Source organism: Echiichthys vipera, assembly GCF_963691815.1.
Source record: "Echiichthys vipera genome assembly, chromosome: 10".
Lineage (NCBI taxonomy): Eukaryota > Metazoa > Chordata > Actinopteri > Perciformes > Trachinidae > Echiichthys > Echiichthys vipera.
In genome coordinates this window covers 16,194,899-16,213,340 of record NC_139835.1, presented here as the reverse complement: position 1 = coordinate 16,213,340, position 18,442 = coordinate 16,194,899, and the positions used below count along the sequence as shown (strand labels likewise).

General features: G+C 40.9%; 1 protein-coding gene across 3 annotated transcripts in view; it reads right to left on the bottom strand.

Moving 5' to 3' along the window:
- LOC310952612 (hyccin 2) overlaps nt 1-18,442 on the bottom strand; it is a 43,156-nt gene that overhangs the window by 10,528 nt on the left and 14,186 nt on the right. For all 3 annotated transcript variants that reach the window (XM_083921265.1, XM_083921267.1, XM_083921266.1), the window contains exons 2-9: nt 17,769-17,853; nt 12,414-12,491; nt 10,296-10,397; nt 9,005-9,184; nt 6,444-6,524; nt 3,528-3,643; nt 1,109-1,204; nt 284-400 (exon numbers count right to left, since the gene is read on the bottom strand). In XM_083921265.1, the coding sequence (XP_083777391.1) occupies nt 284-400; nt 1,109-1,204; nt 3,528-3,643; nt 6,444-6,524; nt 9,005-9,184; nt 10,296-10,397; nt 12,414-12,464 (743 nt within the window). In that variant the 5' untranslated portion in view covers nt 12,465-12,491; nt 17,769-17,853. The remainder of the gene's footprint in view (nt 1-283; nt 401-1,108; nt 1,205-3,527; nt 3,644-6,443; nt 6,525-9,004; nt 9,185-10,295; nt 10,398-12,413; nt 12,492-17,768; nt 17,854-18,442) is intronic.

Here is an 18,442-nt window from a genome sequence, read left to right as displayed (position 1 = left end):
GCTGTGAACTCTGATCACTCCCATAGTGTCATTTGGGGCAGGAAAAAAACCTAGCTCTAACAACAACAACAAAAAAACACTGTACACTACCTGCTGCTGAACACAGTGGATATTTCACCTCAGGAGTTACAACAGAGCTACAGTAAAACAAAATGAATGTACAAACACATATGAAAATAAAATGAATTAATAAGTTGCTCTGTAACTTCTGTATGTGTAAATGAGCCAACTGCTTGCAAACAAGTCATTCAAAACGATCAGTTATTGCTTTAAAGATACATACATGGCGTGATAAACAGCAGTCAGCATCTGCACCATGAACTCGGGGTCCAGCAGCACGCGGTTGCACGGTTCCCTCCAAAGCTTCTGCTGCTGCCGGGGGAAGCCGCACACACACAGCCTGAGGAGGGAACAGACACACACAAACACACGCAGGGTCATGTGAGTTAGTTGAGTAAAGTCATGCAGCGGAGGGAGGTTGCACAGATCAGATGAGCCTTGATGAGAAGAGTCACCTCCTGAGCAAACTAGACAAAGAGCAAACAAATCAAACAGTGAGCGTGGGAGCAAAATTGAAACTGCTATTCTTGTGGAGGTCAGACGAGGTTAGCCGACGGGTTGTTTGCGGTCTACACATTGAGGCTAAACTCAACAGTGAGCATTGTTCCTGTGCTCTTACTCTTCAAGGTTACAGTCTGTCTAGACTGAGCTTGCTTCAGGCGTCGTCTGACCACTCACTCACAGTGGGCGGGCTCACAACAGCCTCATATTGTGAATTCCACATAGATCCTTTCTCGTAACCCCAGGGCTTCTGAGTGTTCCAGAGACGGAAAGACTGAGACAGGTATCCAGCAATGATGCTTTCATCCAGCCAGTCGCAGACAACTCATCTCTAGTGAAAGTGTACTTATCAAATCCTCCTGCAGCCAGGACAGTCCGTATCGAGGTCAGTGCATGGCTACAGGGCGGAGGAGGTGATCTAATGCTTGGTTCAGTAGAGCAAGAAATGGAGGTAGAAGCGGAGGCTAATTGGGTACAGAAAGGACAAAACTGTAGGCAATAAAAGACAAAGAAAAAGACACATGCTTCTCTCATGTGTTTTCCTCACCGTGAGCTCATTCTGCAGACTGACTGATAGGAAGATATGGGCATGTACACCACAGCAGAGTTGTAGCAGAGCATGAGGAAACACAGCACTTCGAACCTGCAACCAGAAAACAGTCTGAATCAAGCACAGTAATGCAGACTCTGATTAGGGTCGAATTGTTTAGTTTAAACCAAATTAATTCTCATTTCAGCTGAACCTCATCTTTCCATTTTCCTTTAACATTCTACCCTCCGATTTCTGTGACACCTTTTCTGTAGACAATTATGTAGAGGTGGTCAAGCAATTCATGAAGTTTAAGTGCTTGCCTGAGCAGTTCTGTTCATTGGGAGCTACTGTATTTTATGCAGACGCACAGCTTACTATGCTGCAATAATCACCCTTAAACTCTCAGCGCACACCAGGCCAAACACAGGGCCTGAGACTATACTTTATTCAGTCATTGGTACTGAAACTGACATCAGAATTATGTTTGACATATTGTAATTTATGGGTATGAAACCAAACTGTAAATAAAAAGTGTAAAAGTGGGTCGTTTGAAACTCCTTTTTAAAAACCCATAATACAGTTGAGGACAGGAGACAGCTAGAACAAGTGGTGTGTACAGCATCCAGAATTATTGGTTGCGATCTGTCACCCTAAGCAGAAACATATAAGGCTAGACTTCAAGGATAAGTATTAAAAAGGACCCCTCTCACCCAAACAGCCTTTTTAATTGTCTTCCTTCCCACAAAAGACTAAGAAGCATAAAGATCAGAACATTCAGCGCATATCCTGAAGCTGGAAGCTGTCCGCCTCCAAACTGCACGAAGAGAGAGGTTTTAAAATGTAGAGCCAAAATAAATATTACATTTGCGTTGGAGGTGATTTGGGATTACCTCTTCTGATAGACTACGTTTGAGTATAAATATATTGTTGTAGATAGTTTCTATTATGTTGTTGAAAAAACATTTTGAACGACGCATTGCTTTATTTTGCACCAAATTTCTTAGTAAAATGTAAAAATTACTCAGTACATTTAATTTGTCAAGTATACACAAATAAGCTTTACCATGTGGTTGTTTTAAAGACTATTTATTCAATAAATTACTAGAAAACATCCTATATTGAGATAGATCTACTATAAATATATGAAATTAACTTTATCGGAAAGAAGATTTTGGCTATATTACCCAGCCCTACTAGAGATCAACATGGCATCATAGATAACACTGGTGCTTCTGGTAAAGAGATGATATGGCAGTATCCATTTTCAGATATCAGTGCAGATATCGAGATTGTGCATCCCTATGTGTTTTACAGTGTGTGCTGATGGAAGACAGCCAGGAGGAGAACCTTGAGTGTAAGGGCCATAAATGACTGGGGGAGGTAAAGGGCCTGGTTGTATATCATCAGTTGGAGTGAGCCGGCACCTCTTAGGAGCTTCAGGCTTTTATTTTTTTAATAAACGCTATCTCAAGCCCAGGCACACAAATGGGTTTCTCGATAAGCTACGAGGCCTGGCCCTGCTGAAACCCATTCACTACATTTATGACGCTCTGTGTTCATCGTAGCCGAGGGAGCTGCACTGCTCTGGACGAGCCGCAGGACGAGCCGCAGGACGAGCCGCAGGACGAGCCGCAGGACGAGCCGCAGGACGAGCCGCAGGACGAGCCGCAGGACGAGCCGCAGGACGAGCCGCAGGACGAGCCGTGTTATCTGTGCTGCTCGTACAGAAGATTGAAGATTCAGAGCTGATGATGCGTCCTTATCTGCGCCATGTGTCACTGCGCACAAACGGCCGCCGACCATTCTCTGGCGGGGACTCCAACACGCTTAATTACTATGCTAAGAATATCATTCATCCACACAGCAGCGGAGAAAATGTGAGAGCCAAAAAAGCTTTCAGGCCCGAGCCTGGTCAGACGACGCTGAATGAGAGTCAGGGTTATGCTCTGATCAGCTTAAAAGGTATTTTTCATCTTAAGGGTGGAAGGATGAGATGAGATGTGAAAGAAACAAATAAATAAATAAACGAAAGAGAATGACGACAGTGTGGTGGGGCCACCTGCGTTTACTGAAGCTGAACGGCCTACATCACTGCCATTTCTCCAGCATCCAAAAAGAAACAAAAAAGGTTTCACCCTCTGGTAAAGTCATTCAGCCGATGTCTCTGAACTGTTGCAATTTAATAATAATAATAATAATAATAATACATTTTATTTGTATAGCGCTTTTTAAGATACTCACACTTTACATAATGCAATAAAAAAACAATACAATAAAACAAGTATATTTAAACAACAAGTAAGCTACATTTAAGAAACAAGTAAGTTGTGGTTAAAAGATTTATTTATTTATTATAATTGAATCTCTTGTGTGACGTTACTGCTTCTCAGATTATTACCTCTCTGTTAAACAACTGGCGGAGTCAGAGTGGTACCTGTTCTGAGCTGTGAAGGTCTCTCTCTGTGGGTGGAGGCCGCTGTACACCACTCTGATCAGGTCATGTTGACAGAGGGCCCCCTCTGTCAGTGCCATGGACCCCAGGCTCGAAGGCTAAACACACAAAAGGAAAAACAAATTCAATACTTGTCCACTATGTCGGCTCTTACAACATGCTAGTAAATTAGCAGTAATGTTGCAATTCTAACAAGGCACAAACAAGCTGCTGTAAACTTCAACTTGTTAAGTGACAGGCTGGTGGCTTTGTTGGGCTCAGATGGAAAACAGCTGTGATTAGTGGTCAAGTTTTTATTGCAGTGGAATGATATTACTGCTGGATGTTTCTCTCCTCCTCCCCAAACTCTGGCCTCTGACTGGATTAACTGGCATCGCCTGACTTCTGTCTGTTGGCCCTTCTTTCCAATTCCCAAATTTGGGATTTGTTTCAAACTTTTTAGTTGATTGATATGCTGACTGTACGACTACTCCATTAAAAGTTATGTGTTGCAGTTTCCCCTTATCATCTACAAAGTCCTTCATGCAACATGAACTCTCAGTATTTCTGCACCAGTTCATTTCAACTACTTAATTTATGTTTCTATTTGAGTCTCTCCACTTTCTTCCACACACCTATAATGACAGGGCAGGGTTTCCTAAAGTGTTTTAGAGTGGAAGTGAGCCACCATACCTGACATAATGATCTCCTCCATGGTGATAAAAGATAATATACTTTCATGAAATAAAACATTGGAGCGGTAAAATGTCACGGTGTTAATTTCACACATCTCATGAGATATCTTCAATGAGTCAGGCGCTCGTTAAGCCGTCATCTTCCTAACTAAGGCCATGATGAAGACGACCTTTGTGACTTAATACCTCTGCTAAACAATTTCTAGAGGGCTTCTTTTCTGATTTGTGCTTATATAAATATATAAACAACAGGTGGGGCTGGGTATCATTACCAGTACTCTACAGTGATACCAATAGAGTACATAATTTAATACTTGCACCTCTCATTAGTATTAAATTGAAGAATGCTTTGGCTGCAAGATAAAACCATACAAATAGTCACTTTTTGTAGATCTGGGTAAAAAAAAAAAAAAAAAGGATCAAATGCATGTATTGTTTGTCTAAAGAACTTTCGACACTTCTTTGTACTGGCATCAAGTAGTGATCCTGTATTGAGTAAATCCAGAACAATAAAATAATTGATAATGAAAGTCACCTTAAATCTTCTCTTTCTTTCATGCATAAAATAGAAAGAGAAAACGGCACAGGACGAGTGAAGCAATGCCTAATTAATGTCCAACTGAGAATATGTTCTGACGACCTGCGGAGCAAAAGTCACCCCTAAAGTGACTTGATATTCTGTATCTTGGACAATTCTGAGCAGAGAAGGAGAGGAGGCTTAATTAAACGAGAGACTGGAGTTTATGCTAATGCTGGAAGCCTGGGGGATAAGGCCCTGTCATATGTGGAGCCATACTATAGCCTAGTAGGAAGCTTGTTTGATTCACGCACGCACACAGACGAAACCCCCCTCACCCCGCCTCCTTCCTTCTCACAGCATGGAGGGAAGAGCCTCTCAAGCTCGTAATTACAGCAATAACTCGCCCTCAGCACACGCCACACACTATAATCTCATCAACACTCACACAAGCACCCACTAAGGGCCTTCATACTGTATGAAAATATACGGCATACTTTTTGCTCTGCTTTGGGTGGAAGAAAAAAAAAAATTGGCCCACAAGACACACTGCTCCTTTCTGCCTTCAGTAAATGGTCTAAGTCAACATGCCCTGTTAAACACCTTCCCAATGAATTCCAGCTCAGCACAATAGTCAATACTGTGCCCTGTTTTAGCAGTCAGCTCAGAAGTTGGGGGCGTGTCACAAACCTAGCATGACAGAGTGATGCCCCTTTCACACATGCACTGCAAACCTGAAATTATCTAGACATTAACCGGCGAGGCTGTATGTGTGAATGCAAATATCCGATTTAGTCAGACCAGACTTTAAAACTGAGTTTACCCTGCCAGCTCCCCTGCCAGGGTGACAGAAACTGAATAAAAGAGGACTGAAAACCAAAGTTTGGATTTCTACTTGAAAATGTTTACATGATTTAATGTTCGAAAAAACAAATCACTTTTCTCATACTGTCTGTCTGAACGGACGTGTGTAAACATTTTATTTAAAAAACTATCAATATATTGATTGGTAGAGTAATCTATAATGAAAATATTTAGTTGCAGGACTAATAGTATTAGTTCTAGTATTTCTATACCACCTCGATCTGCTTTATTATTTAAAAAGGCATGGAAAATGTTTCACTTTGGTAATATGGGACCATTAAAAGTCACCTCATTTTGAAATAAAAAAAAATCTAGAGAATCCAAAAAGAGTATATTTGGTATAGTAGTAAGTATACTAAGTATAATTGAACACTGTAAAATATTTATTCCTGGTTACTCCTTGTTGGCTTACCCAAAGTGTTACATGTTTTCAAAATTCGACTTGCTCAAAACATAATGGTAACATTTAAAGGCAGGGGAAAAGTCAGTGCAATAAATTGGACAATCTTTCTTCATAATTTAAAGATAATAAAAGTTTGTTTGTAAATGCAAAATGTGAAAAAAGTAACTGTGTGGAAAGCACCCCTAGTTGCGATGTCAGACGCATACTGACACCTTATAAACAAACAGCTGGTGTGGTTAATGACTTCCTGTAATGTTGAACACTGAGGTGGTGTCATCTTGCAAATAACAATTAAAAAAGGTCTCTATATCGCTCCAACAGTCAGTGGGAAGGAGAAGAGAAAGAAAGATACAGAAGAGGGGGGTTAAATAGAAAAGTACACTGAAAAGAGAGGTGTGGTGAACGTAAGTATTGATTGACAGTACAGACAGGAACCCCACCTCATGATATATCGATGGTTTGGACAGAGATGGGATTGTGAAGGAGAGGAGCTTGCTGTTGCCGTCTTTGTCCACGATCTCCTGCAAAACCAAAAGAAAGGGAGGAAGAAACATAAAAGCTGGGTTATTTATAATGAGAGGTAGTAAATTATTTGCTTGTTTTGAGCTACTAAATGTCTGAGTTGAATTTGGATTTCTACCTCCATAACTTTAACCCAGTTTAGCACTTCTCTGTGGACATTTAGCAGCATACGGTTAACATCTGCAGTGTCGTCTGCGGTGCTGTTGGGCTGGAGTAAGACCACTTTGCTGGTATGTGTTATTGACGAGGCAGATTAAATGTCACTGCTAGCACCCTCACCACTCAATAAAAGATGAATGTGTCCCTGAAAATGGTGCCACCTCTAAGAGTAATGACTGATTATCTCCACCAGTCACAAGCACAGGCAAAACATGTAAACCAATTAAGTGCTTATTAAAGCAATTGTTTCTACGACATGTGAGCATAGCGGCGCAGGCATTGTTAACTGACTGAGAGACATAAAAATATTCATGCGGTGCTTTTTATTTATTTATAAATAATGTCATCTTATTAATTATTTTCATTATCCTGAGAAAACAACCTCTGTTATCTCCAGATAATGAACTCGTTCTCACAAGAAAACAAATGATTGTTTCCTCTCATTACTTATGTTTATCAGAGATCAGGATTGCCACGCCGTTAAGCACCGCTACAAATAAGTCGTCACTCTAATCTGCGTGGGCAAATCTGAGGCTACGTCAGACAGTCATAATCAAAGAATAAAGACAGTTTCCTTACTAATAGAGGTATGCATTTTTAAGTCAAGTAATCTTATTTCCTTAAATGGTATCTTGTGTATACCCTTTGTCAACACTGTACTTTCAAAACTGGACATAGTCACGTGTGTATAGCTTCCGCTAACTTCAACAAGTCTGTCACCGCCAGCTTGATGTGGACCGTTTGAAATTCTGATCTCTGATAAACATAATTATCATCTTATTATTTAAGTAACAGGTGGAAACAATCTATTGTTTTATAGAGATAGTGAGGTAATTTTCTTGTTATCTTGAGATGGCATTAAGAAATATGTAAATATTTTTGTTTTATCTGTATAATCTATTGTAGATGTGGAAGGTGGGGTCTTTTATGTTGTATCAATAAAAATGGTTAAATGTGCTTTTCATGTGTGCTGATGAAAGTGGTCTGATTTTTTTTATATCCTGGCTGTGTGCAAGTAAATGAACACAAAGAAAACAATAAACACCAGTTTATCCATCGACCCATCCGAGCATCCATAATCTAGGCTTTGAAATGTGGCTCCCTCCTTGTTCATTCAGGCCTTGTCCTGCTCTTCAATGGCTATAGCAGTATATCTCTGAATATCTAATGGGACTGCTGAGAGCAAAGCTGTTCATCAGAGTCGTCAATGACCATAGGAGAGAGGTCTATGAGTATGTGTGTGTATGTGTATGTGTATGTGTATATATGTGTGTGTGTGTGTGTGTGTGTGTGTGTGTGTGTGTGTGTGTGTGTGTGTGTGTGTGTGTGTGTGTGTGTGTGTGTGTGTGTGTGTATTAGTATGGATGCAGAGAAATAAATTATGCATGGATATACCTATAGCAGTGCTGGCTGACATGGAGCTCTTTCTATTGATATCTCAGGCTCTTAGCCTATTTCCCCAAGGGTGTTTCCTGGTGATGCAATCTTTCCTGGGTCTCTCCATGAACTGACACCAAGCCATTCATAGCTTTCTTAACTCTTATGGAGACAAATGTCATCAGATATGTTTCAAAGAAAAGTGCAACCTTTCCTCTAAAAGAATATACCTACCTACATCCATATCGACAAATACAAAACTATTATGCAGCTAATAGATAATGTAAAAGTGGTAAGTGTGGTATGTTTGCAGTCACATCTGCACACACAATCCATGTAAAGGACAAGAATCCATCAGGACAGTTCTTTTTTTTTATTCTTACTGATCCTTTGCTCGGCTTTATGTAAGGCAACAATATTTATTTTCCTAGAATGATGAAGGCATGACCAGCCCTACTCTGCCACAGACTTTCCCTACTCAGTCCTGATTGGCTTATCCTGATATTCTTACCCTAACCTCAACAAATGTCACTCCTCATGCCTTAACCTAACCAAACCAACCAACCAGTACTAGCCAATAAGAGGCAGAGTAGTGCCTGTCATGCCTTCACCATAGTAGGATTTGTTATTTTGTCTCCTAGCAGCTACTTTGCATTTGCTTTTTGCATTCCTCTTAGCAGCCATATATATAGGGCAGATTGTAGATTGTAGTTACCTAACTTAACTGTCTAGCCAGCTATGAAGGGTTAAGATTAGTGTAAGGTTAAAAGACAGGGTGTGTAACTTGTAAAAAGCATCTGCCTATTGATACTTTGAACTGGGGATGCAAAATGGCTCACAAAAAATAATCTCACAGCTGGCATGTAAAGAATGAATTGCCCTAAATGGTTCTATTTTACAAGGTCTTGTCTTTACCCCCCTCAGCGTCATTACAACCACCCACCAGGTTATAGATGCCCAGGAGGAGGGCCTCGATGCACCCGTTGCTCTGGCGATCCCTGCTGGCTGTGATGCGCAGATATACCCACACCAGCTCAGGCAGGAACTGCAGGGTGAAGCGGCGCAGGCGGTCTTCAGAGCTCCGGTACAGCTCAAACAGTTGGTGGCACACAGGCTCCAGCAGCTGGGAGTGGAGGGCGGGGACATGAGTAAATGCAAGTACATATAAATAAATGTAAATAAGTGCCAGTTTGAGATGTTAGTGCAAATACAATATTCATCAAGATAAAGAGAAAGATAAGCTCAGGAGGAGATGGAGAAGGAAACTACTAAACTGACTTTACCTGTGGAATGGACTGATGGGGGGGAAGTTTTGCTACTGGTTAATAGTGGAAGATGTGTAGGAGCAGAGGGGATAAATCACTGCATGGAAGTCCGGTCAAATGAACTCTCAGGGGAGCCAGCTGAGCCAATGTGTTTATACTGTTCAGGGGTCAGTGAAGTGAGTGCCCACACAGCACTACTGTGTACGTGTGTGTGTTGGACTGTGACTGACCCTGAAATAAGCGGCAACTCATTAATGAACTTGGCAAGGCATTTAGCCCTACATGTCATCAGCAAAAAAACAAAAAACCCACACGCAACAGTCAACCACAATTAGCAATCTCTCTCTCACTCTCTCTCTCTCTGTCTCACACACACTCCTCTCTCCTGGATCACTAGTCCGAACATTAATGGGATTGTACAGCCAGATTGACAACACTAATGGAATTTAGATCCCTGGTTGCTTGACACCCAAATTCGACCGCGGAAAAAGGGGGGTGGGGGGTGGGGGGGTGCTGAGAATTGGATGCACCAATTGTATCATTAGAATGAAATTAAAGTCCCGTCTCATTGAGTGCCTCAGGCCTTTTCTCAGAAATTGTGTCATTAGGTCCCTTAAAGAGAAAATACTGGTATAGGAGACGTTAAACCAAACATACTCATGTCATGTGTAGCTAGAAGACACAGTTGCGTGTTACGTCACACTGGCGGCCAGGCAAAGGCATTCTGTCGTCCTGTCTATGTGAAACCGAGGTGAAATATTCTTCACGTAAAACGTGTGACATGAAGCACAACATCTAAATCAGGCCGTCAATTTGCTGCAATCTCTCTGAATATGCGGACCATGCCGGCAAAAAGGCAGCCAAATCTCCGGTTTGTCCAGTGTAAAAACACCAATAGAGTGACAAACAAAATAGAGCTAAAAACATCCATACTTGGGACTCTCTGTATGTGTGTGTGTACCCTCTGACCTCATTGTTGGGGTCTTGGATGACTCTGTAGAGTGCGGGCACCAGGGACTTCTTTAGGTGAAGGCTGCCGGCGTAGCTGGGGATGTGGGTTTCTGGTAAGGACTGGAGTGAGGAGAGAGAGAAAGAAAGAATTACAGCCCTGCGATTGTTTGCCTCTGCCGACAAGTCAAGTTGCAGTTAAGAACCAAACTGTCCAGAATTGGGGAGAGGGGTAGGGCCACAGGGGTAGTTTTTTTGGGTCTCTTAAATTAAATGCAACTGCATTGTGAGATTGTTGGCAGAAAGAAGTGTACATGCCGTGGACGCTAGGGTTTTCTGTGGCCCTTTTTCACAACTTCATCTTGATGAAAGGTCTACATCAGTACGAGTGATTGAAAGCACCTGTGTGGGTGTTCAACAATCATTTTAATAAAACTCCATCATAGTAGAGGCAATTTCTCCACCAGCAGCTTCCCAAATAGATCCTATTTTTGGTCTAATGAACAACCTCATGCTATGTTATTTTTAATCACTCTCTCCACCTGGAAAAACTGTATAAACCACACACCCAATAGCATATTTCACAGCAGGATAATCCCAAGTATTCCTAATAATATTAAAGATAGTGCTGAAGTTTTCATGTGGACCAGTTAGCTGTGACAGTGAGGCACCATGCACAACTGGAATAGATTTCAGACTTCATGTACTGGATTATTTACAATTGTGTTTTTATACTGCGACTATGAGATGTCTAAATGTTAAAGAGCATTCTGGGAAATGTGGAGTATTCGCTGACTGCAATTCAGTGAGGCCCGTTAAAGTGATAAGTCGATAAAACTCATGAAGAGGAATCACAAAATAAGTCTTTAAAGGAGGAGAACGTCATCAACACAGTCAGAATGTCCTGTGGTGAATTAAATCCTTCTTTAAATGGTCAAGACTATGTGTTTGTCTGCAGACAACAGACAGCAGAGATATCCTCTCTGTACAGCCTAAGTATGGTCATTTTGAGGACTGAACACAATGTGCCCGGTCTGCACCAACTCACACAATGAGTCATACCAATCCGTTTTCCTCACTATTCATCATACTCCCGCCTTTCGGCCTTTCACAACTACGTGCTCTCCTCTGCCTTACACAATAACTTCTTCTTGTTTGGCCTGTCTTCCCTTCTCTGCTCTCTCTGGATCTTATAAAGTTCTTTTCAAATACTAAATGTACAGTGGCTATTTCAGGACATCTCAGACTCAACAGGCTGCTCAGGTTAGCTTTCACTGGTCTGACCTGTATTTTGTCATGTTTACCCTGATGTCTGCTGGATGCAGTTGTCAAATGTCCCCTTTTCAGAAGGTCTCCAATCAGCCACATGTCTGATATTGTTTAGAGATGTTTTGCTGACATTTTTTTGTGTTTGTAAAGCCCCCTTAATTCTCATGCAACTGAAGTGTTAGTGGTGAGGTAACACGAACAAACCATAAAAACTACTTAAGTACCTAAGCTAGTCCAATAAAAATAGACCTGATTAGAAAAGATCTGGTCACATGTCGGGTATGCACTGGAAGTGAGGTCTGCGTCAGAGAGATGATTCAGACCCATGCAGCTGTACTTTAGCATAAGCAAATATAGTGTAGAGGGCAGCTGCAGCGAATGTAGTTTCTAGAGAGCATTAAACAGAAATCTGTTTTTAAATTACATCTGGAAGTAGGGATGGGCAATATAGCCAAAATGTTCTATTCCGACGTAACTTCACATCTTAATAATGATATATATCACAATATGGCATGTTTTAGTTAGTCCATATGAAATAACAGCGTGGTAAAGCCTATTTTTTTATAATCCTGTGTGAATTCATTACTTGACAAATAAAAAGTACTGAGTGAGTGTATTAAGAACTTTAGTCGAAAAAGGACATAACCTTTGTGAAAACTAATTCAAAATGTACAAAAGGACTGAAATGTTGAAGAGGGGACATGCACAAACTTGCACTTGCACTCAACACTCTGTTTTTTGTTGTTACACCCACAGTGTGTGGTTTCTATGGAGAGTTTAAAAACATTTTTTTTTAAAAAGATGACCTCCAGGAGTACATTTCACTGACATGAGTCATGATGGAGAACAGAGGAGAGGAAGGCCTGTTACCTTGAATTCTGAGAGCCATTCTTCGACAACACCGCGCTCTGAACCCAGCATCTTCCTCAGAGACCCCCCCTCGGCTGCCTGGAGGACAGAGAAACAAGGAGGGAACAGGGGAAGAGAGAAGAGAGAGAGGAGATGGAAATACAGAGACAGAAAAGGAGAACAGAGGTTCAGAGACGAGGAGATGTGGGTGGGGACAGAGTGGAAGAAAAGCAAGGCACAGATAGTTAGAAGGGTAAAGCATTTTAAAAATATAGGAAACTACATTTTCACTGACACGTAGAGCTGCAACAATTAGACGATTGGAAAATTGGTATTGTTTTCACCTTGTGAGACTGTGTGTGTGTGTGTGTGTGTGTGTGTGTGTGTGTGTGTGTGTGTGTGTGTGTGTGTGTGTGTGTGTGTGTGTGTGTTCCCACTCTTTCTAAGAAATGATCTTCCAGAACCTTTCCAGGAGCTTTTCTTGGAAATACACAACGACACTTCCTCACAAACAGTCATATAATTTACCAGTAGGCCCTACTGATCCTGGACTTGGCACATTGGAGCCAGAATGGAAAGCGGGCGCTCGATTCGCGTCTGGTCAACTTAGTGTTGCATGGTAAGCCGATACTAGAAAACTTAGATCAATACTAGTTCACATTTTATTAGTATTGACACTTTATGAACTTTGTGCGACAGCGGGGCAGTGTGTCTGTGTGCAGCTGCTCTCTGCTTCATCAGTGCCTGCAGCCAGAGTGGGCGTGGTTTCACAGTGACAGACCTGGCTGAAAGTGGCACGAGTTCTCCTGCCGACCGTCCTAGAATTGTTTCTAAGCAGTCAAGCGAGTGTTTATTTTGTGCACGAGGCAGTCAGGGCTAAAGCTCACTGTTTAACTGTCTGATGTGGTTCACACATCTCTGTATGCAAATAGTTCACACTGGAGACATTAACTTTGCCGCCCCTGCACACCCCCGCAGCCTGACTCTGGAGGAGGTCCGCGGGCAGACCCCTCACATAACATGCGCTGGGGTATGCTTATTTACAACACCAGTTATAAATGATCCATTTTAAGTCAATCAGTGCTGGTAATATAATCATAGCATGTACATTTTTGTAAATAATTAATAATATCTATTGTAATTTATATAATTCGAGTGGTCTGATTAGAAGACAGACCTCCACCATGTCTGAGTCATTTGTGTTGTACTTTATAACATGCTATAAAGCTCAGCAGCTTTTACAAAAGTATATATTTTTATTTTGACTTTTTAAGAAAAAGTTCAACACGCTGTCATGTTATATTTTATTCCATTACTTTGATGATGTTTTATTTTTCCGCCATAGTATGGTTTCAGTATAGATATGGAGGTATTATAGGCAGGTATCTTACCAAAGTCATAATTTTGATATCGCGACAACACTAGGTCAACTCATTTTGAAGGGTCGTACTGCAAGTCGAGTCTCAAACGAAACACGCAACTAGGTTTTTGGAGGCGATCTGACTGAGGAGCTAAAATACGATTACTATTTCCAGGTTGTTTGGTCATTTTTTATCAAATTCCAGGTGTTCCCATGACTGGAAAACAAAGTCTCTATTTTTTTAGATTTTCCATGATACGTGGGAACCCTGATGTGGTCCTGGAGACACTTACTGTAGCGGGAAGTACTACAGAGGCGGTTCTGAATATTATGCCAAATGTATATACAGTATGTCGGTCTGTCTGTGTCTTTGTCACTGCAATAGTGTCCCAACTGTGCTTGATGAAGTCACAAAACTTTACAGGTTTGTAGTCGATATCAAAATGAAGGATGAGTTCAAAGATGGGTTTGGTCAAGCAAGGGCAGTGGATGTACGGGGTTAAGAAGCAGGGAAGACCATTCTCTCCGCTCTCCTTTATGTCCCTGGCCCAATTTGGCTTTGCAGCTGGTGTGATCCCATTGCAAGATGATCTCTAGATACTCATATACAGTACTCATATATGCTTTAGAAAGTGGTCAACAATGATGTAAATGGCAGTAAATGGGATAGAGCTCGTAAAAATGCCTCGGAGTGTGAAAGCTATGATGCTGACCACACTCGTTACATAAGAGCCACCTAAGTGACCTCGCCTGTCACCGTGGATAAGTGATGACATGAACATGAACCACTACAGGCAGTCAAATGGCCTTTCCCTTGACTATTCAAATCTTAGGTGGCCAAGCTAGAGTCTTTTATGGTCCTCGGCTCATGTGCATTCTTATGAAATCTTGTGAAACTGTCCCAAAGCTCACAGGGCAGCTAAGCTTTACTCTTAACTAGCAACGATGTCAAAAACAAAGCTTTGAACACACAATAAAACCCTACTTAAATTAAAACAGAGAGGTAGAGATCGGAATTAAATGTTCACACACTTTTTAGTCATAGCACATTAAGAAAGATGAGGAAAGACAGTTTGTCCCTAGTCTTTTCATACATATTCTGTTCTCTAGCTACAGGCACACTGTTATACCTGGTCTTGTTCTCTGTATGCAGAAGCTAAAATTAACTTGCAAATTGCCCAAAATAAAAAGCCATTTCTCCTTCAGACTTTATCCCATGGAAAATATATCCTCATTCATTATCCCATAAAAAGGCTAGCTACGAGTGTGTGCGTGCGTGCGTGCGTGCGTGCGTGCGTGCGTGAGTGAGTGAGTGTGTGTGTGTAGGTGTGTGTGTGTGTGTAGATTGAGTGAGAGGCAGAGCAGTCACAGACTCCAGTGACAGTTTGGATACAGACTGTAGGCAACTGCAAGACACACAATGTGCCAAGCTGCCAAAATGACAGACATAAATAATGCTTATGTAATTTTAGAGTTCGCTTACCATAAATGCCAAAATCCTTTCACATAATTTGACAACCTTCACTTAAAGCTGTCACGATTGAGCTACCATTGTTAGCCTTTAAGAAAGCCAAGAGCAGACAGTATAATTGTGACAAGAACATACATATATATGGTGCTCCTGTAAAAGGGTGTTTCTAAGAGAGGAGTTTGGTTTCTAACTTCTGTCCCTTGTGTTCAGTTGTCAAAGCCCTGCAGTCTTCATCCTTAGAAAAAATGTGCGGCTCATAAGGTTGTGGTTTTGAGTTGATGGGATTAGGGATTAGGACTAACTCAATTTATTCTCATTTCAAAGTGGGAAGATCCCATTTAAGATTTCAGGCAACAGCCTCTGCTTGCTGATTATGATTATTCTAAAAGTGTTCTTCTGCAGCCAACACATGCATCAAAGCATTTCGCACAGTTTAAACCCACATCTAGGTGGCAATCGTATCAGCGCGTATCACGCAACAGATGGGCTCCCATTATAATGTGTGCAGCTGTCTGCACTGGCTCCGTGCAGGCTCGCATCTCAGCTCCGTCTCACGAGCGTAAACGTGACCTAAAGCTTTTGCTAAATCTGTTTTTTGACAATACGCAAGAAAACGTGAAGTTGATTCCCAATTAAGTACTACTACTTAACTAAACTATTACAACTTACTACATAATTTAGCGGTTTATAGTTATTGTATCACTTCTCATAGCATCTCTATTTTTATTATGATCTCACCTTTTTCGGCTTTATTTTTTCTGATTGCATTTTTTTCTCCTTTATTGCTGTTTATTAACTGATTCTGTATTGTGTTATCCTTATCTTAATGTGTCGATCGTTTTGAAAAGTTTTTTTTCATTCTCTGTCTTCCATCAAACTTCACCAGAGCCTGTAGGACTTTGCTGCTCTACGCTTTGAAACGCTCGGACCAGACGCTTAATTTGCCACAGCGAGGACAAAATACAACTGGACACTCTATTCAAGTGCTTTGCAATGGGATATCTAAATTAAGCATACACGTACGTACAGTACATGTATGTCTTTACACTGTGATCACAATGTAAAGTCTGACAAGTTAGCTCCTCTCACTGTCATGTGTTCCTCATGTTGACAAAAATGTGCTCCCACAGCATGCGACACTTGACAGAAAAGTGTTGTAAATAAACTCATTGCAGCTGTATCTGGGTCAGTGTCCTCGGTTAACTTTCAGACACATACGGATCTAAATAAAGTCAGAGCGCAGAGATCATGCAGACAGTTAAGACGTATGAAACTGTTCAGATTCAAGAGGAAAAAAGCTGTGTGGGCACAACGTTGGGAATATGCACAAACAGACTATGTCAGATTTAGCAACCTCTGCTTGTAAGAGATGTTCACGCGGTTCCTTTTTTTGCCCCAAGTCCCAAAACAGTGTAAAACAGTGCGCACAGACTTAATGCTCACTTCCACAGAAAGCCATTAAGTTGACATACCCCTGTTTAATCTTATTTGGTACACCAAAATCATTACAGGCCAGGGAATTTGCACAAACTCCAAGGCTGCTCTGGACTTACATTTCTCATTCTCTAAGTTCTGACAGTTTTTATATCACAAGACCAGATGTGTAAACTTTCTTACTTTGGCTGGTAGTAAATGATGTAAATAAATAAATGCTACAATAAAAACTCTAATTTCACAAGTACCAAAAGAGAAAAGCTCCAAACACAATGTTAAATGTAAGTTAAATGTAATTAATTATTTGATATTACACTGATATCACACTAACTGAATAAACAGCAGTTATAGCTCAAATTATATGATTTCATGTTATTAGAGAGGCAAAACTGGCTTCTTTTTTAATTCATAACACATCGACTCCATTCAGAGGAAAAATAATAAAACCTGGATCTACCTACTGTAATATCTAACAGTTTAAAGGCACTTCGGTAATTTTATACCAGTATTTAGAGGTTTCCGACTTTAACAAATCCAAAATAAAAGCAATGCACGGCTCTCCGAATGGTGCAGATAAGCCTGAAAATGTTACAAAACAGGCTTAGAGGGGCAAAATATCCGATTTGCTGTGCCGGAGGAGACAGAGATCATGTTCGCTGTTCAGAGCAGATGACGATCTGAACGAGTCAGATCTTTTTTGTGTGAGCACGCTCCTTCAATCTGAGTGTGTGAATTGAAAGGCTCCATTTAGTAAAGCTTGTTCAGCTCTTCATAAAAGGCTGACTCATTCATTTCCTCCGGGTTGTCAAACCATCAAAGACTCACTGAAATGAAATTCGCCATCGGCGGGGCAGGCTTATCAGTTACCATGGGAACCGTAGTCAAATGACTTTCAGGCAATGGCAACTATTCACCCAAAAAGAAATGCCCATTTTGTAAAATCATGTCGTATTATATCACTCTATTGATACATACTAATTTTCAGATACATACTTACAGGATGGCTTTTCACACTGCTCCCTTAGAAAGCATTTACACTGACACAATCCTGCCACATTCCAAGAGAGATAACCCCTACTTTTGAAAGAACAGATGAAACCCCTGTACTTACCTCAGTGTCCCAGAACTCAGATCTCCACTGGGAGAGGCAAATGGTTCTCCGCAGTATCACACATCTGTCAATCACTTAGGGTCAACTGCAACGACAAGGGAAAAACATCCATTAATCAATATAATCAAACTGTATTCATACAGCTTGAATAAATAAACATCTGATGAATCTGAATACAATGTGAGAGTTTGGTGCATGTCCTTATCTCACATTATAGTTAATTTAATATCTTTGGCTGTTGGTTGGTCAAAACAAGCAGGTGTTTAATGATATCACCTTGGTTTCCTTCAAATGTGTTTCTTTTCAGACTGGATTGAAAAGAAATACGGCCCTGTAAATAACTAGAAAGACTGCACTCGAAATTCAGAGCAGCAAACAACTATATTCCATGTAAATATATAGTGGTGTAATGAGCGGAATGAAGTCACTCTCCCACTGTGTATTTTAATCCGAGCTTCTCTGTTTGTTTGTCTTCATAAATGCAAAAAAGTCACAAAAAAAACATTGTTATTTCACATATTGGGGTGAGAGCTGTGTGGAGTCAATCCCAGCCCATTGTTTCAGTTACAGTTCCTTTACAGTTAAAGGTATTTCCAAATAACAAATACTGTAGAAAAAGTGGGTCGGATTGTCTCCACACAAATATGTGAATGTGACATGTTTTTCACAGTCAC